Source organism: Micropterus salmoides, unplaced genomic scaffold (assembly GCF_014851395.1).
Source record: "Micropterus salmoides isolate LMB-PRFRI ecotype aquatic unplaced genomic scaffold, ASM1485139v1 Ms_hic_scaffold_16, whole genome shotgun sequence".
Lineage (NCBI taxonomy): Eukaryota > Metazoa > Chordata > Actinopteri > Centrarchiformes > Centrarchidae > Micropterus > Micropterus salmoides.
Genome location: NW_024040707.1, coordinates 28,782,849 through 28,807,415, shown reverse-complemented (window position 1 = coordinate 28,807,415; position 24,567 = coordinate 28,782,849). Strand labels below are relative to the sequence as shown.

General features: G+C 40.0%; 1 protein-coding gene across 1 annotated transcript; it reads right to left on the bottom strand.

Annotated features, from left to right (window-relative positions):
* Positions 1 to 1,816: 1,816 nt before the first annotated feature.
* On the bottom strand, positions 1,817 to 24,060 carry ano11 (anoctamin 11). The gene is given in 25 exon segments (XM_038723830.1): positions 1,817 to 3,815; positions 6,226 to 6,409; positions 7,554 to 7,644; positions 7,911 to 8,047; positions 8,143 to 8,348; positions 8,541 to 8,631; positions 8,633 to 8,678; positions 12,364 to 12,461; positions 12,607 to 12,661; positions 12,767 to 12,878; positions 14,166 to 14,268; positions 14,450 to 14,548; positions 15,450 to 15,587; positions 16,257 to 16,400; positions 16,509 to 16,605; positions 19,528 to 19,618; positions 20,675 to 20,840; positions 20,920 to 21,030; positions 21,111 to 21,168; positions 21,256 to 21,392; positions 22,460 to 22,567; positions 22,694 to 22,887; positions 22,990 to 23,116; positions 23,616 to 23,767; positions 23,886 to 24,060. Coding segments are annotated over 24 exon segments (2,757 nt in total). The 5' UTR covers positions 23,748 to 23,767; positions 23,886 to 24,060; the 3' UTR covers positions 1,817 to 3,783.
* Between the last annotated feature and the right edge of the window lie 507 nt (positions 24,061 to 24,567).

Below are 24,567 nucleotides of genomic sequence, written 5' to 3'. Positions count from 1 at the left end.
GGTCACTAAATGCTTTAGACTTGTTTGTGATTTTTCTTTTGAATCACCAGTCTCACTGAGAAAGAAACATTTTAAAGTGGATAAAATGTGGAATGTACAATAAAATATTATTACTTTATTATTGTATTATTACTATGTTAACCCCTAATATTACATTTGTCCTTTCATTTCCAGACGGAGCACACAGCTGGTTTCAGTAGAAAAGACTTAGTGACTAGCTAGTGAATGTATTAGAGCATTTAGCAGCTAAATAGGCACTGATATCTCCCTCGAGAGTTGGTGGTGACCAAAACAGAGTCTAAAGGAGAGTGAATATTGGACCTGCTTTCACCACATGGCCAGAAACACGACTCCAAATGAATGCTAATGAATGCTGTGTGTAGGCGATGTTTACTAAGACCAATGCAAACTTTATAAGGTGGTAACATGTCAGGATTGTGTATTTTAATGTGTTGTGTTGTTTAGCTAATAAATAAATACATGCATACAGATTTAATATTGGAAAATATTATCTTGATTCAAAGAATTATAAATATTCAGTATCAGTTTAAGATACAGTGTAAGATTTATGGCCGCATCATCTAATGGAAATATTCTAGATGTCTGCAGCATTTTAAACACATTTCCTTACAATTCAACCAGACTTATTTGGTCTCTTTGGAAACTTTGGGATCTCTGTTAGAAATTCAAATAAAATTTTGTGAACAGCATTTTGCGGTTTGTAATGCCGGACGAACTGTGGGGTCAGTGAGGATTAAGTGGTTATTAAGGGTTAGAATATTATTAATAAACTGAGACTATCTTAATCTCATTTCTCAATCTCTGATAACTCAAATTTATTATCGACATTCAGTGGAATTGTAGCCAGATTAAATGATAATTTATGTAAAGCAGAATCTTTCTTTTAATACACAGAATGTAATAAATTAAAAAATGAACATTGAGCATCAGTTTGATTATGTGTGATTTTGAATCTATTAAACACATTGTGGCATACAACATAATGCAAACACATTAATATCATGATATTGATTTCAGACATATCACTCGGTTCTATAGTACATCTGCATCATACTATAAATGGATCAGCCTCATCAGAAATGCAAATAAAATTTTTGCGTATTTTACTTTTTCAGGCGACTCTAACGCGTCAGCCTTGTGGCTGATTTGGAACTTTTGCAGCCCGTGCACGCAAGCGTCTCCTTCCTCACTCCAGCGAAGTCGGTGAATGAGCCAGCCGGTGTCCACAGTGCATACCTGTGCTCACTGACATGTACTAACTCACTCTTCCTGCAGGCCATGGCAGAGGAACGCACAGCAATCATAACACTCAGAAGATGAATGTGGCCAAGAGAGGTGAAAGGGAGGGAGAAAGAGAGTGTATCTTAAAAATTTAAGGATGACAAAGGCAAAGTAGGAGAGAATGAGGGAGGATAGAGTGCAGACAATGGTGAAGAAAGAGTTAGGAGGAAGAGGAGGAAGAGGAGGAGGAGATAAAAACATAGTCAGGAGCTGCCCAAGGCCACAGCCACTGATGGAGTTTGTGAGGGGAGGAAGGAGAGGAAGAGAAAAATCATCAATGAACACCTGTCTGTTTCTGACTCCTAATAAATCAGCGTCTTCTTAATCTGTCTGCAGGTCTTCCTTGCTGTTTGGAGAAGGTTACATGACAGGAGGGAGTGACGAAGAAGAAAGTGGAGAAGGTAGATGGAAAGATTTGATAACAGTTTATCCCTACAGCACAGTGAGAAGAGTATCTCTCAGCTGACACATGAGCATTTCAGAATCCCACACTGAGGAGGCATTTACGTTGTTCAAACTAGATTTATTTTGGTCTAAATAGTCTTAAATGCAAAACATCTCACACACAAAATATGTCTTATATCGAGGTACTATTTCACTCCTTTTTCCAGTATCGTACAGGAGCAACTCTCAGAAATCATTCATATGAAACTCTGCAGAGCATTCAAGTAGAAAAGACGGACATGCTCAGCATCCACTGAAGAAACCTGTACAATATACAGTATGTGTATGTGTATATACATTGCAGACGAGGGTGTAGATGTTTGCAGATGTCCTTCATCATAGTGTAAAATAAAACAGATAACCATTGCAATAATAACAGCATACAACCAAAGCCTTTTATAAATTTACTGGAAAAAAAGACAAGTTGGTTCTTGATAAAAGCTGGGTGCACTATGTCAAGTTAGAGGTTATCATAAAGAAAACAATCCCAGTGTAAGCTCAAATTCAAGTGTACTCCACAGATTTTAACATTTACATTAACATTTATTCATTTAGCTGACGCTTTTATCCAAAGCGACTTACAATTGCTATACGTGTCAGAGGTCGCACGCCTCTGGAGCAACGAGGGGTTAAGTGTCTTGCTCAGGGACACATTGGTGGAAGGGTCACGGTGGGGGATTGAAGGCGGGACTCTGACACCAAAGGCATGGTCTTATCCATTGCGCCATCACCACCACCAGATTTTACTCGTAAAGATCAGTTTACTCATTATGGGGAGTACTATACAACCTGTGGTGTTTAGTGCTGTCTGTTGCACTGCAGATATTTTGTCAAGTCAGAGAAAATAACCCTGAATATGTCATCGGAAAGTTTCTATGCAGAAAATCAACCAGACTTTTGGAAATCTCCGAAATAACTCCTCCCACTTTACTCTATGAAAGACATTGCATAATAGGAAATGTAGGTTCAAGTGTTTTTGAAGTTTGACCCTGACTAGGACATGTCTTTGCCATTGCTACACTCACCCCCCAAAGGGCAATACAAAATCACTGGGGTGCCCCTTTAAAGAGTAACGTAACAGCAGGCATAACAACTGTGTTTCACTGCCCTCTCTGGTTTTAAGTTCTTTAAGCCTCTGACCACACCCAGCTTCACCGAGGGGTGTGGTTGTGTGTGGTCAGAAGTACACTCTGTTGCCCCTGCAACCACACCCAGTTCCTGGAGTCCAACTTTACATTACTACATCAAGGATTTTTAGGAGGGATTAAGTTGGACTTTAATGTCATTAAAAACATCAATTTAACACCATTGGATCTTGGGTCTACACTTTCTACTCACCCTCAGGTTGGCCCTGACGCGCACTGCTGCAGGTCTGTGCAAAATTTTAACTGGACCCAAGAGAACAGCAATCATTTTTATAAAAATAAATATATGCACTTGATAGAACAGAGAAACATCAGACTGGGATAAACAGGAAATCGAAGGTTTGATTTTACAGTTCTTTAGAAGCTTTTTTTCCTTACTGGTTTCAGAGCTGGGTTGTGTAACAGAGGCAGAAACTGTACGCAGGCTTACAGCCCATCAGCATTAACTATATTAATCACATTTTCAAGGGTTTTTGTTCCATAACCTTAGGGTCCGATCAGGCTAGGGCCCAGTAGCTGTGGGGACAGTATCCAGTTTGGATAAGAAAGTCACAGTTCCTTTTCAGATCAAAGGCAGACTTTCAAACATATGAAGATATTAATTGTATAGGCCTAGTATGGATATAAACTTTCAGTGTCAGCCTGGAAATGTTTAGGAACTGTGTTCTCCAAATGAAACGCTGGGTAAACTGAGTTTTGGTTGAGTTTAGCCTCCATTACACACCTGCTTATCATAATGTCTGTGCAGCAGTGTGCACATTGGCAAAGTTAAAACAAAATCCCAATGCAAAGACAGTATTCCAATCAGGGAAAATGTTGACTCATGAAGGAGTGTCATTCTTCTTATCCCTCCTGTTCTCCCCTCAAACCTCTCATTTTCCACAGCGGAGTCCTAACTCATGTTTCCAAAGGACGCGTCGCTTGCTTCAGGGGAGGCGGTTCAGTTGGGTTTGGGCAGGGAAGGAATGGGGAAGGAGCAGAGAGAAAGAAGACTCACTACTGTAAGAGGTATGGATAAGAGAAGATGACAGAGAGTATCTTTTTTGCAGTCACAGCTGGCTGCTACTGTAGTATATTGTGGCACAAACTGGTTATAAAAGTGGCACTGGCAATAAAACATATTGTCTTAAATATTATGAGTTTAACAACATTTTGGAACATTTGTTTGTTTGCGCTCATGTTTGTCTGTTAGGTATGGGGCTAGAGTCTGGATGTGATTAGCCTTGCTTAGTGTAAAATGTTGGAGGAGGGGAAAACAGCTATCCTGGCTCTGCCCAAAATTCAAAATACCCCTAGCAGCACCTTTAAAGCTTACTAGTTAACACATCTTAATTGTATACCACCTAAAATAAACTGAAATGTAAACATGCCAAATTTGTTGTTTTGTTGGGGTTGTGTTTCTTGTTCAACAGCTTGGCACATTGAGGTAGCTAAGTTTGGTACCATTGCACCTTTACATGGACTAACACCATAACCTGTGCTTATTGACTGGAAATGGCAACCAGGGATGTAGCCAGAGATGCAGGCTAGTTGGCTCCACTCTATATGCTAAGCTAGCTAACCCTACCCTGACTCCAACTCCATAGTTAACAACACAGACATGAGATAACTTACACTGGAACGGCTGTGGTGTTTATTACCAGTAGGGCTAGGCGATAATTCAATATTAACTTTTATCAACTGAGTGGTATCATCATCATCATCATACTTAGATAATAGTCTTATTGTTTTACAAAATGCAGTCCATGTTAATGGTTTCCAAGAAGCAGTGTAACAAAACCCATTTAAAGAGTGGTGTGTGAGGAAATACAGCGGATCAAAGTGAATTGCATTGAACATCAATTTAATAATTTTACATATGATTTTGCATAATTCGCAATATCTTTTGTTAATATTGTGATAATAATTTAAACTGTATCATCCAGCTGTTGAGCCGCATTCTCTCCTCAGTTTGCATGCAGTCACTCTGCAACCCTCCCTTCCTCAGCAACTATGACAACCAGCTCCAAAAGAGAAAGACAAGAGAAGTAGAAGTAGAAACCAGCTCCAACCCTGACAACTCTCGGACTATAATTCCTGGCATGATCCAAGTGCCCTGTTCACCTCTGGGCACTTGACTTTTGCAGATATTTTGTTGGCTTTTGTTTTACTGTGGTGCTGTACTGTAGTGCTACATGTATTTAAGGTTTCATGAATGTGTTATACACTTTTCATTTTATTTCCGTTTTTCCGTTTTTATTATTATTTCATTTACTTACTTGTTGCGAAGTACTTACCTGCCCTCATCCAGCAACATTTACTACATGAGACACATGACAACAACATGGGTCAGAGCACAGGGACACACACACAGACGAGGATGACAATACACTCTATTGGACTGTATTCTCTCAGGATCAAAATATTTGAATGTATGAACTTTGAGGCATTTATTCTGTTCTGCTGCTATCTGTTTACTTCTTGCTTGTATTTAATGATTTTTCATTTTATTGTAGTGAAATCATTTCTGTCATACAAGTTAAACATCAACAGCAGTGTTGATTGAAGAAATGATAAACTATGCCAACAGATATCAGCCCACAAAGTCAATGGATGTAATCAAAATATTCTGACACCGACATACTTGGCTCAGATCCCACACAGATTACCTTTAATGATCATGTTGCGTGCAGTGTTGCAAGTTTGTAACAGCTAGTCGAGCCGCAGGTGCTTTGCAAATGCTCTGTGGAGGTGTGTGCATGGGTGGTTGAGCCTTTAAAGGCCTTTAAAATCTGGAATTCATTTATGAGAATCAACAGTCAGAGTGACAGGTTTAACAACTCACTTGAATACCATAGGGACAACATACTGCAGAACATCATTTACAATGTGATTCTGACATTTAACTTGGATTTAATAAAGTTAATGTGTAACTAAGTGAGTATATAATTCATTAACTATACAAATTATTATTAATTGTCCTGAGTAGCAAGGACATTGTTTCTGGGAAGATGGATTTTTCAAGTGTAATGTTTCACTGCTTTAAGAAGCACAAACAAAATTCATTTCATCTCCACTGTATTTGGGTGCCAGCAGATATTTCAGCGGCAGATAGCAGAAAACTTCATAAATCTGAATATTTGTAAGAGGATAACGTTGACATATTTGATCATAGACCACTCTCACCACTGTTCTCTGCACATACAACTTAAATGCACACAAACAGTTGGTTCTGTACATTAAAACATTTGAGGACCCCTGATCTAAGGAGCCTTGCTCTAAATATTAAATTACAGAACTAGAGTGTCAGGTTTTATGAATGATTGTGTGTGTGTGTGTCCCATGTTCTACTGACCTGAGCTGAAGGTGCCTGGGGTGGGAGGGGCAGCCCCTCGGCCTCGACTCACCAACAGCGCCTCCTGGTTTTCGGCCAGAGCCTGCTTGGCCAGGTAACGCTCCCTCTTGATCTTCAGCTCCAGGGATTCTGGGACATCAGGAACGATCCAGTCGATGGCTCGCAGCACAAAGAACACCACATGCTGGAGGAGGGGAGATGTGCAGACAGCAAGATATTTAAGCTAAAGTCAGAAGTTTGAACTCTTAGTACACAACAAGTTGGAGAACAACCAACGTCCACGGTTATGTAGATAGAAATGGCTCATTCTAAGGTAATACAAACATACTGGTTCATTATTTAAGGTCTTTATACACCCCTGTAAACATAGTTATGGATATAATATTACATTTCTGTCACTAGATCCTCAGAAATTAATCTTTTGTGCCATAGAGCTCCATTGTTGTCCAAAAGCTATTACAGACACATCAATGAGCCACACTGTTGCACTGGGGGAGATGTTCTATCAGCACTATCACAGTAGTTTCTTCAATCCTACAACCATGGTCCTGCTGCCATAATACTCACTACTCAAAAACGACAGTGCCCAGCTGTTTAAGAAAATGAAACTATATTTGTGACCTGTTTTTCAAAGCTTTATGTGTTCGGTAGGAGTGACTTGGCTTGGGGCTGAGTACCACAGACAGAATAGGGAGGTCTTTTTATTAACTGATTTGTTGAGTAAGAAAAATACAATATACGCCGACCTTATACTGACTAGTGGTTGTGCGGAAGTTTTAGAGATTTAAAAAGTGACGTTTTCTCTACTGTTGCACTCTGAATGCCAGAAATGTAAATCTAAACAACAAAAAACGAGGGTCAGAAGGAAGAATTGCTGAGCAATTAGGAGATGTGCATGACCATTCAGAGGTCTGGAACAGTGCCAGATAAACAGAGGGAGACTGAGCCAAAATGGATGCAAGCGAATAAACATAAAATAACATACTGGATGAACTACTGATATGGGTAAGCATCACATAAGATGACAAAACTAAGACATACACTGAGAGAGGGAAGTATGCACCTGGGAACATAGGCAGAACTGGGGATAGAGAAGTGATAGATAAAAATAAATGAAAAATGTGTGGCGATGGTGCAGTGGATAAGACACAGGCCTTTGGTGTGGGAGACCCCCGGGTTCAATTCCCAAAGCGACACATCCACCAATGTGTCCCTGAGCAAGACACTTAGTTACGCCTAGTTGACCCAGAGGTGTTCCGACTCTGACATATATAGCAATTGACAGGAAAACAAATTAGCAAACAGAGACAAAGCAGCTCTCTTCATACCTCAAAAGCAATGATAAAACCAAGTCTGACAGCAAGAAGTTCCCAGTAGAACAGAGTATAATTCCCATTGTTGTCTCTGTATGCTTTATATCTAAAAACAAGAAGGAGAAAGAAATAAAATACAGAGTTACTGCAGAATATACAGTGTAATGGTTGATGTGCAACAGTATGAGAACAAACTGAACAACATGTTAAACATCAGTAATAGTACCCTCTGTTGGTAAAGTCTGTGATCTGAATGATTTTGCCAAAATGAAATGAAGTAAACATATCTAAGAGGCAAAATATGGAAGTTTGAACCAAAGTGTTTCCCCACTCTTACATTACATGCATTCAGACAATCAGCATCCAGCGTACCTGCACATAGGGTACTCAGTGTAGTTAAGTGGGGCGTAGGCCAAGGTGAAGTTGACGTATCCACTGAGATCATTATTGAACTTGTACTGGTAGAGCAGTCGAGGTAAAAAATCGGATGTGAAAGCTATTAGGAAAGCCTGCAGGTAGCAAAGAGAAGAAAGAAAAAAGATAATGTTGTAGAAAATTGGTATTCTCCAGTCTGGGGTGGGTGTCATTTTCGATTTCGACTCACGTTGGCGATGACGGACAGGTGTGACAGGGCTTCCAGTATGTTGAACCAGACTCCGATGTTCTGGGCGCGCTCAGCCACCGGTCGGCGGTACTCGCACACAAACTTGTGGGCGTCCAGACGGACTTCCACCCAGTTGTTGAGGAGAGCGAAGAGCGGAGCAAGGGGGAAAGCTGCCACGAAGATGGTGATGAACCCAAACTGTAGCACTGCAACACAATGACTCATTTTTATGTTGTGCAATGAAACATAGAAGACAATTTCCTTCCTTCCTCTATTATTCTATTTTATATATTGTATAATCATCATACTGTATGTTATTGACATTTGAAGTTTTCATCAAATTGGTAATTCCGTCAATAGCAGAGGCATCATGCCCTTTAGGAGTAGTGGATACTTGCCCATCTCCAGGTACTCTTCGAACAGGCCTTCACACTCCACAAGCTTGTAGTCTTCCTCCCAGCGCCGAGGCTCATGGGTTGACTTATCCCCAAAGCACCTTGGCCAAACTTCTCTTCTGGCGCCAGGCCTTCACTTTACTATGAGCAGAGAGACAGAGAGCACACTTGTAAATATGAAATAAACATGACCATAGTCATGAAAAAATTGTTAATATAGATTTTTATATTCAACACAGGGAGGTCAGAGGTCATGCTCATCTATAAAACAACAGCCCTGGTGTTGATAGAGATAGAGATCCTGATGTTTTATCTGATTCTAGTTTAATGTGCATATTTTTTTACATTTGTCATTTATCGAACACAGCTTTTCATTTTCATTTTGCTGTCTCTACCCTGAATACAAACTATAATTAATAGATATTATATTACATGGAGTTAGCTTAATTTTAGTGTTGAGGATTTGCCATGAGTAACAAGTCCCTTATGCTCAAACCTTGCAGATGGTTCAATGGTGGGTCTGCAATTGGCATCTTAGTAGTTCATTCTTTCCATGCTGTAACACATATGTTCCTCAAAACTCTCATGTCATAGTAAGTCTAAGCTGGACAGGTTTCACTTAAAATATGTCCCTTCCTTCTCCCCAAAAGCAGCTATCCTCCTAGATATGAGCAATATAGGACAAGTGGAACAGGTGTGCTGATCCAAATAAGCTGCTGCCAGCCAAAGGATGCCCTGCTAATGTCAGGGTCAGCAATAGGACAAACCTTGTGGGGTATAACCTTCGACCAGCATAGATAAAATAAACCACAAACCACTCTGACAAGCATAACAAACCTGGCTGCAAATACACACAATCATTTAATCAATCTACAGCAGCTGCACTTGAGATCTCACTATTGGGAGTATCAGCATAGAGATCTACGTTAAAAATATATGGCCTTAATTTCCCCCCTGCTCATCGAATGTTCACGTAAAACAAATGGTGTCCCTGTATAAAATGTCACTTAGCTCCAAATGGCTAACCACAACACCTTGCAAGACAGTCAAGGAAGAGGTTCAACTAAAGAAAGCAGTAACAGAGCTGCCAACTCTCACGCATTGAGCATGAGACTCACACAACTGACACTTTTCACACGCCCTCATGCTAATTAATCAATTTTCTCATGCATTGGAAAAACTAATGTAGCCTACAGCCTAACTGATTGCGTCGACTCGGCGAGATGACACTCCACTCACACGCTGTGACGAGGATCAAGCAAACCCGCTCTTGCGCAGTGAGTGGCAGACAGTTTGTGATTGGGTAACGTGGCTGGTACGGGTTTGCAATATAAAAATGTATAATCCAAAGCACAGATTTTCTCGGTTGGGAATGTGTGCAACACAGAGCCGCTGAAGTTAACATGTGAGGATTTGTGCTGAAGTGTTATCAGTTAGTTTCAAGTCCCAAACGGGTTCTGTGTCTGTCTGTCTGGGATTCTATCATATCAGCAGAGCAATTAATGAACAGCAGATTATAGGGCGGGGAGATTTTAAAAAAAATATTGTGAATTATGATTAAATGATGACGTTATTAAAAAAATCCGGACTGGACTTCAGTGCTATTCACACTTCACCTATACCTATTCTCCAATCATTTGCAAATTCCCTCGCTGTCCCTCCTCAACTGCATTACCCCCCCACACGCACTGTTAATTGGGAAAACCTCAGATCTTTCCAGCCTGCCCCCATCTCACCACCCTCTCACCATGCCAACTTTGCCCTCCTCAACACCCGATCGATTAACAATAAAGCCCCTGCCCTCCATGAACTAATCCTCGACAACACGCTGGATTTCCTTCTGCTCACTGAAACCTGGCAACAACCCAATGACTTCTTCTCTCTCAACCAAGCATATCCCACTGGCTACAATTACATCTGCAAACCCCGCCCCTCGTAAATGACAACTTCTACTCGTCCCCCTTCTATGTGGCTTTGCCGTCATTTACAATCAGAACTTCCGGATCACTGAACTCACCCTCCCCTCAGTATCCTCATTCGAATATCTCGCCTTCAAAGCTCTTTCCTCCATGACAGTTATCCTCATCTACCGGCCACCTAAACCAAACCCTTCCTTCCTCTCTGATTTCACAGAACTCCTAACTTTAGCCTCATCTCTCTGTTCATGCCATCTGCTACTCGGTGACTTCAACTTCCATATAGACTCCCCCAACTGCAAGCTGTAATCAGAATTCACCATTTTACTCCGGATCACATACAAAATCCTGGTCCTCACCTACAAAGCCATTCACCACCTGGCCCCTTTATACCTCACTGTCCTCCTCTCCCCCTACCAACCTTCGCGGTCCCTCAGATCCACCTCAGCCGGTCTCCTCTACGTCCCCAAGTCCAAGCTCAGCAGTCTAGGGGAAAGAGCCTTTTCCAGGGCAGCTCCCAGGCTCTGGAACTCCCTCCCCCATGAGATCCGCACCTCTGAGTCCCTCACCATTTTCCAGTCCCGCCTTAAGACCCATCTCTTCTCCTCTGCCTATCCCTAGCTGTTTATTTTATTTTTTTATTTTTATTTATTTTGTAATGTTTCTTTATCTGCTCTGTAAAGCGACTTTGAGTCCGTGAAAAGCGCTATACAAATTCAATTTATTATTATTATTATTATTAGAAATCGTTCTGGATATGTCAGATTATACAATTATGTGGGATAGATGCAAAAAGTTCAGTCAAACATTCAGTCCAGGAGTTTCTAACTGAATTCAAATGAATTAAATTATCCTTGAGGTGAAAAGGTGCCGCATTTAAAGAGGAACTTCCCCAAACAAAGACACAGTGAGGAGTGAATACTAAATCATGAAAGAAAAATAAATAGGCCTACAGAATGCTTGAAAGCCATACACCTTCTGAATTATATTGTCACATTTTAAATTGTCACCTGCTGCCTGAGTTTTGTTTCTGTTGACATAGCCTAGATAAAAACATTTCCACCATAAATTGATGCAGGAAAACTGGTGCAGAAAATGTCACCAGAATGCAGGAAATTAAGTGTTTAATGTTAAAAATTGAATGGGGGAGGACCGCCAGACCTCCCACCTAATTACGTGGCTTCTCCATTGCTAAAGGAAAACCTATGCTATTGCTTATTATTAACTTTAATATTCCATACATTCTCAAAAATTAAAAGAAATACAGTCTCTGGTTTGTGTTTCGAATCTCACTCCAAACTAAATTGAAAAGTTGGCAGCCCATATTGTCTGGTCTGCTAGTCTGGACACACACAAACACACACACACACACACACACACACACACACACACACACACAGTGCAAGTGCTGCAGAGGTGCGGCAATGAGGTTTACTGCACCAAACAAACAAAGCTGGATTCCGGATGCAAAGCAGGCTGATGCAACACTTGATAATGTCATGCAGATGAAAAAACTGTGGGGGTTTATGCGTGTTATCTATTAAACTACAAATTTCACATACCAAAATTTTGCTATTTCTAATTTATTCTGTTGTATTGATTGTCCTGATTTTGGTTTTTGAATGCTATTTATCATGTCAAGCTGATTATAGACATCGTAACAATTTAATTTAAACTATTTAAATGTATTAAATTATACTCCTGTCTGGTTGGGAACTTATCTTCAGGTTTGAAAAAAGTCTAATACTCTTGAAGCTGTTAAGTAAAAGTAGGATAACTTAATAATATATATATATATATATATATATATATATATATATATATATATATATATATATATCATATTTTCAGTAAAATAACAGATCTCAGAAAACCATACTGGTATATCAGTCTTGTGGACAGAAACATACGGGATAATGAACTCCTGAATGTTGTTGATGAGTTGCTTTCCCACCATGATGATGAAGAGTTGTTCAGCCAGTTCAATAAGACATCCCCCAGGACCACACTGCAATAGAGTGTGAAGACACACAGAAACACACATTTATGACACAGTGGAGCATCACCTTCTTCACATGCTTGAATAAAAATACAATAGCAGGGATCTGGAATATTTTCTCCCTTTTACATTTATTTGTAAATTATACACTCACATCTTCATTTCTCATCCCAAACAAGGTCCCATAGTTGGAAGGATAACCCACAAACCTACCCGCACAAAGAAATAACACACAGTTAAAAATATCATTTGGCATAAAATATTCTTCATTTCTCAACCGTTTCTGTATCTGTTGAGACTGACTCATGCCTCACCTTCCTTTAAAGAAAGCCACATAGAAGGGGGACGAGTAGAAGTTGACAAACTGGAAGATGAACACCTTGAAGATGAAGGCATTGTCATACTGAGTTTGTGTTCTGTGCATCTCTGCAACAGAGAAAACATGGACACAGTATTTAAGACATTAAACCCTTAAAAGCTCTTATAACTTTACTGTTTGCCCTTTTCTCTCTCTCTCAGATAAGACTGGCTAACAGAGGGTTTGCTTAAAACCTGTCTATCATTTGACCGTGCATGTTTCTTACCCAGACTGACTTTTCAGAGCGATGTTGCCATGTTCAGAGATCTTGGCTATGAAGTATAATGAATATATTGTTATCTTAACTGAAGAAATAAACTGTGTCAAATAAAGTGAAACGGATGTAGCAACTCTGAGCAGTGTGAACTATATCAGACAGCCATTATTTTGAGCTTAACTTTCTGCTTGACCTGAAACTACAACCGAGTTTAATTTACTCTGTCTCACCAACAAAGATGTCAACCAATCCTATAACCATCTGAACTGCAAAGGTGATATATTACAATCTCTAGCGGGCCATAAAAGAGGTACTCAGCTCTTGGCAACAACACCTGAGAAATGTTTTTATAGTACAACGTGGCTGTCTCAACAGCACTTAACATTAATGGTTATTTTCTATGCACAGGACATTACAGTGCTTACATGTCTAACTGTTTTTAGCCACTCTAGTTGAGTGAAATGGCAATATTGGTCAGTTGGTCTGTTGGTCAACCACTTTGGTACAGAGTGAAATGTCTCTACAACAACTGGAGAGATACCAATTATCATAAAATTTGAAACATTGTTTTACTTTCAAGATGATTTGGACTTTGGGGATCATTACCTAGTGCCGTTGTCAAGTCAGAATTTCAATTTGTAATATACTCTGTTGACCAAATCCCTGCCTTGTTTTTAGTGCTAATTTGAATGTCAGTAAGTGTTAGCATGCTAAAATGCTAAACTAAGATGGCGACCATGATAAACATATTATGTAGGAGGTAGGAGGTAATATCTAAATTGGCTAATAAAGCTTAAATTTAACAGTCTGTAGAGATTAATGCTGTTTATGAGTTTATTCATGATTTTAGACTGAGTTGTGTTTATCACAGGTTTTTTCATTAACTAACTAGCATGTTTTAATGCTGCCAGATACTGCAGCTGCTGTACAAGACATAACTGTAACACACTGATTGAAAGATGTCTGTTCTGTTGCCCTCACTGAAATGCTATCTTTACCCCAGATGCTGGGATCATGTGCAAGACATTATCTGCTCTTTAAGTAGTTTCAGCTTTTAGTTAGTGGAGAGCCAGTGAGAGGCTGATATCGATGTACAGTATTGAGGTTTGAGGTGTTAAAGAGCAATATTGATTTTTACCCCATTTAGTGAGCTGCTCAGCTAATGCAGTGTAGACCCGGCCCATCAACAGGATAAGGCCCAGATTCACAATACTGCTGGAGATGTTGGCTATTGTCCCTGCCTGAGGAGATCAAACACATGTATAATAGTAAAATATGCACACAGAGGGCATGGAGCTGTTAAAGGAGCTGATGTACACCTGTAGTACATGCATGTAGTGATCATTATAAGAACAAAATATCCAAAATAGAATAATTGAATACACACATCCACTGTAGATGCCCTATGTAGCTTTGATATACCTCTGTACGCAGGACAGGGCTCCCAGTATGGAACATCATCACGCTGATGATACCGCGGCACATGACCACCGTCACCAGGAAAATCATCACCACACACAGCTGAGGGCGAACACAAAGGGATGTTGTGTCAAAAACACTTAAGACATATCAGCAAAGACACATGATAGAGTTACAACAATTACAACATCTCAGTGAAGTAGTAGCTTTAAGAGGTACACTCCATTTATGTAGATATCTACACCATTCCCTAGAGTTGGCTGACTACAGCAAAAAGAAAGCTACTTGCTTCAATCTCACTCACTCTAATTGGTTTGTTTTCTAGATATCAGCAAGGCAGTATTTTCAATTTTCCACCTTTACTATCAGTAATGTCAGGAGAAGGGTGGGGGAAAACTGCTCCTCAGATCCCAGTCCAAGAACAACTTTATCCTGAGACTGAGTATACATTGTACGGCTGAGATTTTCAGATCAGATCTCGGCCTGTGGGCAAATGACCTGGATTCATTATTAGAAAAGGGTTCAGTTACCAAGGCAGGATTCAGTGGAATAGCACAAAGCTATAAACCCCACCTCTCTTTCTTTTCAGGATCACAAAAGTAACAGTCCAAAAGACACTGAGATTCTTCACTGAAACCAAGTACTGTGTGTGATGACAATGGCTGTCAGAAAGAACAGGACAGTAAGTTTGTACACACATTACCTGTATGATATCTGATTAGGGCGTATTGGTTAGGGTGCATTAGAATGAAATCATACGTGATCAAGTAGATTAACTATATTGAATTCATCTAATTAGAAGTGACATTAACTAGCTAAATAACGGCTGATACCAGCAAACAAATATATCGTTCTATCCCTGCGATAAAAAAGGTATAAAGGTCCAAAAATGAACACAAGGAAATATTGTTCTATTACCCCAAATACTTTATTTACAGTAATGCTAAATGCACACTCCTGAAATTCAAAATCTGTCTCTAAACACTTTTACATAGTGTCTCACCATCATAATGATGACCATGGAGCCAGTGAACATGCGGGACAACCTGGTCTTCTCTGGAAAATAGGGCTCTTTGACGCCAGTCACCGGATTTTCCTCCATTGTCGGGGCCATGGCGGCAAACTCTGGACGAGGACGCTCCTGAGGGAATACATTGATGACATAGCTGTGAACGGTCCAGCTGCGGACCAATGGGTAGAAAATGTGTTCACCAGAGGTGTGTTGCATATCAGAGGAATAAGGGGTTACTCAGGATCATACAGGACTGTATAATGAGATGAAGTTTGTAGTTCCCTTTATGCTCAACTAGAAAATTTTAGGTACAAATATTATAAATTATTTCTAGAAATAAACTATTTTGCATGGTCCTGATGACAATTTTAGGAGTCTCACAGCCTGGGAGAGGTAGCTGCTCTGTAGTCTGGTGGTAAGACTTCTTGCCAGACAGCAGCAGGCTGTTGCTGGGGTGGGTACAGTCAACCATGTTATCCTTGTGTTGATTTAGCTAATTTAGTGTGTCTTTAACACAAAAAACTGCAAGAAAAAATACTTAACTAGCTGTTGGGAATGGCCCTTGTGTCCATTAAAGTCCTGTCCACACCTGATCTCTGGGGATACACCTCACATCTGGGGACCTCACTCTCTTCCCATGGGCTTGCAGACCTGGGGTCTCCAAGCACGAGGTCTACAGTTGGACTTTTTTGGGATTGCTAGCCTCTTAATTATGATATACCGATGAACCATAAATATAGAAGAAAAGTATGGTCATATTCTACTTAAAGCAAGCAAACAATTTTTTGATTGTGAGACCTCTTCTTCGTGGAAGTCCATGCAGTCCCAGTGATGGGCCAGGGTGGCCATCTTTCGCTTCCAGTACTCCAGGAAGGTTACAGCCCAGAAAGACATGAAAACACTGAAGAGGACGGTACCTGGGTGGTCAAATAAGTAGCCCAACTGCAATGCAAAAAGATACAGTATATACCTTTTGAAACAAATATCAACGTTAAGTATATTTGCAATATGATAATACACTGGGTTGTTTACCAGTGAAATGTTCATTACCTTGGCCATGGTGCAGATTTCAGACATGTTCCAGGCCTTGCATGTATTACAGAGAGGACACATCAGATAACCCGCTCCGCTGTTACAGATTTCCTTGCTGTTGAAAGACACAGATTATTTACAACTGAGAAAACATGTTTTAAAGCTTTCAAACAGGACTGCTTTTCCGATTTTGATGTATGGAGTGGGCAAGCAAATTTGACAGAAACAGAGATTTTTGGCCTTAATCACATATGCTCATTGTTATTATAGTAAGAGCTAAAGGTTTGAGTGAAATAACGGTAATTGATTTTGTACACACACTATCCAGGATATATTGATTGAGTGAGAAAATAGAAAAATGAAAGCTGGTGAAATCAAGTCTCCAAGCTTGCAGCCAGGGAACAGAGCTACTGCACGTTGGCTTATTAGAGTTATTCAGCGAGTTACTGAAACCATGACTACACATGGGATCTGCTGCACAAATAAAGCCAAGACTCACTGAGAAATCTTACTTATTTATGTAATGGGGAGATTATTCAGTACTAATTGTCCATTAGCACATGAAACGGCTGCAGTTTATTGTCGCCACAAACTGTACATCCATTGTCCACTATTCAATAGATGTAATCCACAGTATGAACAAATGAACCTCATGATCCTGAGACATTTGGTTGTTTCCTGTCCTGAGATATAGACTTATCTTCTATTTTCTCTAACCTCTCTTGTTACTTTATAGCGGAATGAATTTTCTGTCACTGAATCCAATAGGATGCTCTAGAAACAGAATGTTAAACACAAAACAATTGGTAAGGCAATATTAGGGTGCAAGCACTTTAAGGTACACTTACTGCTTAAGTTATTCCACAGTACTGTGTAGGCAGAGTAGAACCCACTGTATAATGTATAATGTATTGGGAACAGACATTCCCATGTGGATTGTATAATTATGGGGTTTGTTTTTATGCAGAACAGACTGCTGTGCTTTGATGCTTTGGTATATTAGTGTCTCAAACTGTGCTTGCTTAAAATAATTTAATTTAATTTAAAATAATAGCTTTATTTGTATAGCATCTTTCAATGCAGGTAACAAAGTGCTATAAAGCAAAAATTGCAAGACTGATCTCCTCTGGTAGTTTGTTCCAGAGTGTAGGGGCCCTGACAGAAGAGGCCCTGTATCCTTTGGTTTTTAGCATAGACCTAGGAATGGCTAGCAGTGCTCTACCAGAGGATCTCAGCAATATAAAAACTAAACAGCATTTTGGGCTAATTGCAAGAAGTGAATGGAATTCTGTCCGAGACAGGTGTACAGGAAGTTACAGTAGCCGAAGCAGGAGGAGATAAGTATGGATGAGTTTCTCCAGATCTGTGGTGAAATAAAAACTTAAACTTGGCTATAATTATCAAACGATAAAAACATAGCTGAACAACTCTCTTTACATGTTGTTCAAAACACAAGTGCAGGGGCCTCATTTATAAACGGTGCGTACATACAAAACAGGGATGGAAACGTGGGTACCCCACTTCCCACGTAAAGGTTGTGATCTATAAAAAACAAACTTGACGGGAGAATGTGCGGTCCTCCGCGCAAACTCTGAGCCATGCGTACACACATAAACTGGAGAAATGAGAAACGGCGACTCACATGGCAGAAGGATGAAACGTTTGAAATGGATACTATTAAAATCGAAATATTACTGCTGAGCCATTATAGGCCAATAAAACTTAACATAATTTCATAATATTATTAATTTGCCAAACAGATGCAAACAGATGCCTTTCTGAATAAACACACCCGTTTGATTGATTTCAGTGTGCCGTTTATTACACATAAAACCAGTCATATTTCTTTTAACTCAACAGCAGCCTCGTTGAGTGAGTGGAGTGTTTGTGACTAAATAAATGTTTAAAGTGGAATGATTTGGTTTACTCTCTTTTCAAATGAGGGAATCCAAATTATGTACTGTGTCATCCAGTGTGTCCTCCACCTCTGACACTACTCAGGAGGGATGCCCTTTCCCGCAGATCGGTTATAAAGGCGTGGAGCTCTGGTGCACAAGCGTTGCGTGTAAGTGCGCGTTGTACCCACCAAACAACATGCTTCAGCTTCACCAAAATGAACGTCAGTGTCACACTGGGTTAAATTTCTTTTTGAAGCTGTTCTGTCACAATTTTCCCTCCTTTTCATGATGCAGTCAGTATGTATTAATATTAATGAGGGGCGTATCACTGACCATTTATGGGCAACTATGGGCGTTTAAAGGGTCGGACAAGGAGCTTGCTCACATTAGCCACATTTCATGTTGATTGTGATTTATAAAGGGAAATGGGTGTATTAAATCAGAATATTTTGTGAGTACTCACTTCCTGTGTTTTGAATGTTCTCAATCTTTAGGAGTATTTTCTACGTAAAGTTTTATAAATGAGACCCCTGGTCAAAAACTGGATGCCAGATATGGTCTGCAGGCACATGTTTTGGTATAGGTCTCTGTATAGGCACAATGGTACCAAACCTGGCGACCTTACTGTGACTCCGGGAAGTCATTGCGCCCAGCTGCTGTTCACCAAGAAATAGATCAAATACTTTTCGTGATGACACGTTAATGGAACTTTGATGTCATTACCAAAACATAACAGCAGCACTGCGGAGTTACAAAGACAACAAAGTGACACAGTAACTGACATTCAGTTACTAATATTATCCACCTTAAGCTACTGGTCATTCCAGACCGGGTAAGATTATAGCAGCAAAACCTCTGACTATCTTGGAGCCAGGGTATGTCTTATTGCTAATAATGCTTATAAAGTCCAATTTTAAGATTGCGTTGTTTCTTTTTCAGTTACATAGTGGGAATGATCAGTCAATTCGGCAAAATCAAAATCATTACATAATGATATGTATGAATACCCCTTGAAGAATTGACTAATATAACTGGATACACTTAAAATGTGTGTCATAATGTACTGTACACATTTTGCTCCTCATTTATCTTGTGTTATGCAAATAAACATGTATTTCCTGTGTTGTGTGTGGACTCACGCTGGTGTGTTGGTACTCATGGACATGACTCCAGACACAAAGACCAGGGTTCCAACTATAGCCGCTGGTAGTAGCCAGGCTGTGTAGAAACCTGCAGACATAAAGCTCCATTAGGCGGGGGCAGGGGAGGGGGGGTTGTGCAATTACATTGCAGCACTGTTGTTTAATGCTGTTTAAGAGTTTGTTGGCGTCACAGATGTTCAGGATGAAAGTTTTATTGTCTCAAGCTTTTCCTTACATTTTCTACTGTTAAAGTTAGATGTTATGCATGCTTCACTCTTCTCTTTGTTCAGACATAATGGATTTTACTTCCAAAGCTAAATACCCACTTCTGGGCATATAACATTAGCTCCAGGTATTTATGAGGAGAGTCTTGTAGGATAAGTACATTAAAAGACTTTTTTTCCCAAACCTTTCAACTATACCTCCTGGTCTTTATCATATATGACTACATGCTAGTACATTGACCTTGAGTTGCATTTTTTGTGTAAAACTACTCATTTCACGGTTGTTGAATTAAATCAAATTGTTGTAGGCGGCATTAGCTCAGCCTGTTAGGACTTGGCTTGGAAACCGGTGGGTCTCCGGATTGAGTCTAGCACGAACCAATGCCGAAGGTGTCCCCTGAGCAAGGCCCTGAACCCTGAACTGCTCCCTGTATGATGGCAGCCCACTGCTCCAAATGAAGAGAAATAATGTCCCCTTCCCTTTTTATATGTCTGCTCAAGAATTTCCCCTCGGGGATCAATAAAGTATTTCTGATTCTGATTAAATGTTCCTTTGTCAAATGTAGTTTTCTTCAGGAATTTGACAAACCATTTATGGGACCAGATGCATTTATCCTCAAATTTCTTGTAATAGCTTGAATATACATAGGTGACTTAGTATGATAATTGGTATTTCGTTTCCCTTCATTCATTATTTGAGAATGTGGATGATGATTCAGAGGTCTGGAACCTACAGGTATTCAACTTGTTAAAAGAACTGCCGGCTTCATTGAAGGTTAAAGTGTGCCACAGCAAAGTTGATTAATACATATGCATTCAATTATTTGTGTTATTATTTGTGCTTATATTCACATGAGAATCTAGAGGGGGTTTGAATATGTGTCTGTGCCTAACATGTCTGAACAAGAAATTACATTTACCCAGCCAGGCAAAGTAGAGGGCAATCTTTTCTCCAAAGTAGTCCCTGATGTGGTCCAGTGGTTGGTACTTGTACCATTTGAACCAGCGGGCCCAGTAGTGGTAAAGGATCTGCCTCTGATTCAGCTCGTCTGGGCGAATCTCGTAACTCGGAAGCTTAAATGGGCCCTGTAAAAAAAAAAACGTTGATTGAGGAAAAACAACTTCTGTGCAAAATCAGATAAATTGCAGATCAATAATATCTGACCTCGTGCAGGGGAAAAGCTGCTGCGTATACCCCTTCATTCACCAGTCTGTCCACACCAACCTCTGCCCTTTTCCTTTTGCCATACACTGTCCTGGCAAGAATCTCATATACCTGAAATAATACACAAACTCCTTGAGAAAATAATTTCACTGAGTACATGTACAGGATGTAGAGGAATTTCTGTTACTCACAATACGGTGTCTTTGTGTATTAGTGAAGTAGGTTTCATGGTTGTCACAACCAAGGAACCTGTAGAGGAAAGACACTTTAATAAACTGTGATATAATGTTAACTGATCGTAATATTTACTTTCGTTGAGAACTTGTTAGAACTCACCTGTTCATTTTTGACTTGCGAAAGGCACATGTGTAATAGTCCAACGGCCTGTTTGGCACTGATTCTATCATTACATTAGGTATGCATAGTCTACTCAGCAGCCGAGCAGATGTGTTCAAGTCCAGATTTGGCTGTGCCTGGAAGCCAAACACACATTAATTCAGTATGAGGAATGTTTTATCCTCCTTAAGTTACAACCCTTAAAATGTTTCTTTTTTGCATTTTCCTGTGGATCCTTTGTGTGTGGTTACACATCTGAATCCCGCTTAGGAAATGGGATGACTGGGGTTTAATGTAATAATAAAGAGTCTACAGCCATGCTAGCAGCTCCATGAGGTTGTACAACAGTGCTTTGAGTAAAATGCTAACATGCTCACAGTGCTACCATGCTGATGTTTAGCAGGTACAACGTGCCATATATAATGTGTTTACCATGTTAGTTTAGTCTGTCCATGAAGTCTGTACAAAATGTTGGCATTGTGGCAGTTCATCTTGTAGGTGTTGAGATATTTCACAGGGTACGCGGAAATTTTGTCTAGGTTGCACTAGATTTTTTAAATGTATTTATTTATTTAAAAGGGACAGTGCATATAATGAACATATTTGCTTTACAGCAATGTGGATATGCCAGAATTAGCCTGAAGGCTATTTCTAATCTGTTGTCCCCGGCAGGTCAATGTGCAAAACAACTACACAATAAAACAATATATTAAATATACAATACACACAATATAAAAGACACCACAATGTTCTTTACAGGGTTATGAAGATTAAAGTTCTGATTATACAGTAAGGTGCTGCCATTTAGTGCAGTGAAGTGCTGCATACTCGGAAGCCACGCAATTTGTTAGTAACTATACGTACACACACACACACACACACACACACACACACACACACACATATACATTTATTGTTTGAATTCTATTATATTTAAAAAATTAAAATATCTGTTCATACAGTTTTTGTGTGTGTGGCGTGGAGAGGGCAACAACTGCTGTCATTGTGCAATCGTGTTGTATAACGACAAATAAAACACCTTGAATCCTTTAATGTCGGTACAAATTCCCTAGCATTCCATCCAATGCTTGTTGAGATATTTAAGTCTGGACTGACCAACTAACAGACTGACACTGCCATCAATTAAAATCTTAAGTACTATAACTATAATGTGACATTTTCAGTTATAAACAGCAGCACTAACCTGTAATGGAGCTCTCACACAGAGTTCCTCAGCATAATACACCAACACATCCCAAGGAGCGCTAAGTTTCAGAAAATGTATTGTTTTCTTCTCATTCGCAGTTTCTTCCTAAAGAGAAGAGAGGCAACGTGGAGAAGTTGTTATGCTTGTTAATGCGTCGACAAAAATAATGAGCAGATTAAGGAGTTAAATAATAAATAAAAGATTAATAATCTTTAATCTTATCTACAGTACCTTTTCCATAAGCAATCCAGCACTTTCCAGATTCTGAACAAACTTCTCCCTCCACTGTGCCAGCTGTGCCTTCCTTCGTTCAGACCTGCTGTTCTCCTCAGTGGGCACAGCTTCCCCCTCCTCACTGGTCACTTCTCTCTTCCCCTTCCCTCGCCGTTTCCTCCGCGAGCGAACTTCCCACACCAGTACAAAGTCTAAACCCAGATTAACCATAAAGGTCCAAAAAGTTAAATGAAGGACTGACTCCATCCATCCATCAGAGAGCTAATGTAAAGCGAGCTGCTGATGCTGCCTACCGATTTTGGTCTTTCCGTCTCTAAAGTAATTCCCCAGCTGTGGGACTGGCTGGTTACTTCTTGTATCACAGTGAATATAAATGGGATCATCATCATCTATGTCTTCGTCAGCAGCTGCAGCTGAAAGCTAAAAGCATCCAAAGAGAGAAAATCTGTTCATTAATTAAAAGCTGCGAGAGCTACAGGCAAACACAAACTATTTTCTGCTCACATGTAAACCCTTTATGTGAACAGTTAATTTCCTTTTGATGAGATTTAACAGTAAAATCCTGTGACATTTAACAGCCTCATAAAAGCCTCCACTTTGCAATAATAAGTCCAGAAAGAAAATGGTAGTTGAGCTATTTACAGTATGGTTGAGAACAATCTTTCAGTGCAGTAAAGCCACGTTTCACCATTTCAGACATTTTGATTTTCCCAGTGACATATAGTACCCCGTACCATATTGTGCTCCTGCGAGTATCAGATTCACTGCAAAATCTCAGAGAAGTCAGTGAGGTGTGAAGGGATGAGCAAAGCAGTAGTGTAATGGCTGCTGTGTGAATGTGCAGTTATTATGTTTCTGATTCTATATTAAAGGAAAACATACTGCAGCATTGTAGGAAAAGAAGTTAAATAGTGCTTACATATCTTGACGGGATGAAGCTCCCGTTCTGCAGACTCCCGTAGCTGTCTGTGGTTGATGGTTCACCCCCATAGTCCAGATCCAGGAGAACCTCCCTGTCTCCCTTCAGCAGCTCTGAGCCCTTCCTCAACATGAGGATGACAGGTCCTGTGACTGGGCACAAATACGGAGCATTCACATAAAATTGTACTGCAGAAGAAAACAAATCTCACACCTAGACACATGCTTTAAAGAGATACTGAAAAGAGAAAAAAAAACCTCGATATTTTACCTGTTGTTGCAAAAATGAGGCTGCTGCTACAGTCTGGATTTGCAGCAAGCTGTGCTTCCCTTGTCCTCACCTTCTTCTCTATATCTGCATCCGTTAAGATCCTCTGCTCCACTGTTAGATAGCTGAGAATTACCGTAATGGACCTAGCACGCAGGCAGCAGCTGGCACTCTGCTGCATTTCAGCAGACGACATGTACTTTAGGACATACAGTACAGCGCACATCCCCACTTCATTAATAATGTAATAGTCAGTCAGCAGCAGAGAATAAGAGAATAAAGTCAGAACTCTCTCTAGTCTAAGTGTGTGTGTGTGTGTGTGTGTGTGTGTGGTGGTGGTGGTGGGGGGGGGGATCGCCTCTTTGATGTTAATAGTTAGTCTCTCATCTGTACTGTGCAAAATGTTTCGCACATTTCATTTCATTCGTTTTGAAATGTACTCACACAATTAACATAAATTATTAACAGCACTAGAAGAGAAGCGCCACCCATCTAAGCTTTATTTCTTGATCTGCATCATCACAGGCCCAAGACTAGGGATGTGCACACTATAAATACGTAAAATGCTGACTGGCCAATATTCAAAGGTCCTCTAATCTGACAACCTTTTTTCCCCCTAACACCACTCCTCCTTTTCTGCATTGCTGCAGCCAAAATAAAGCTGGATGTAAGACGTGGATGAACA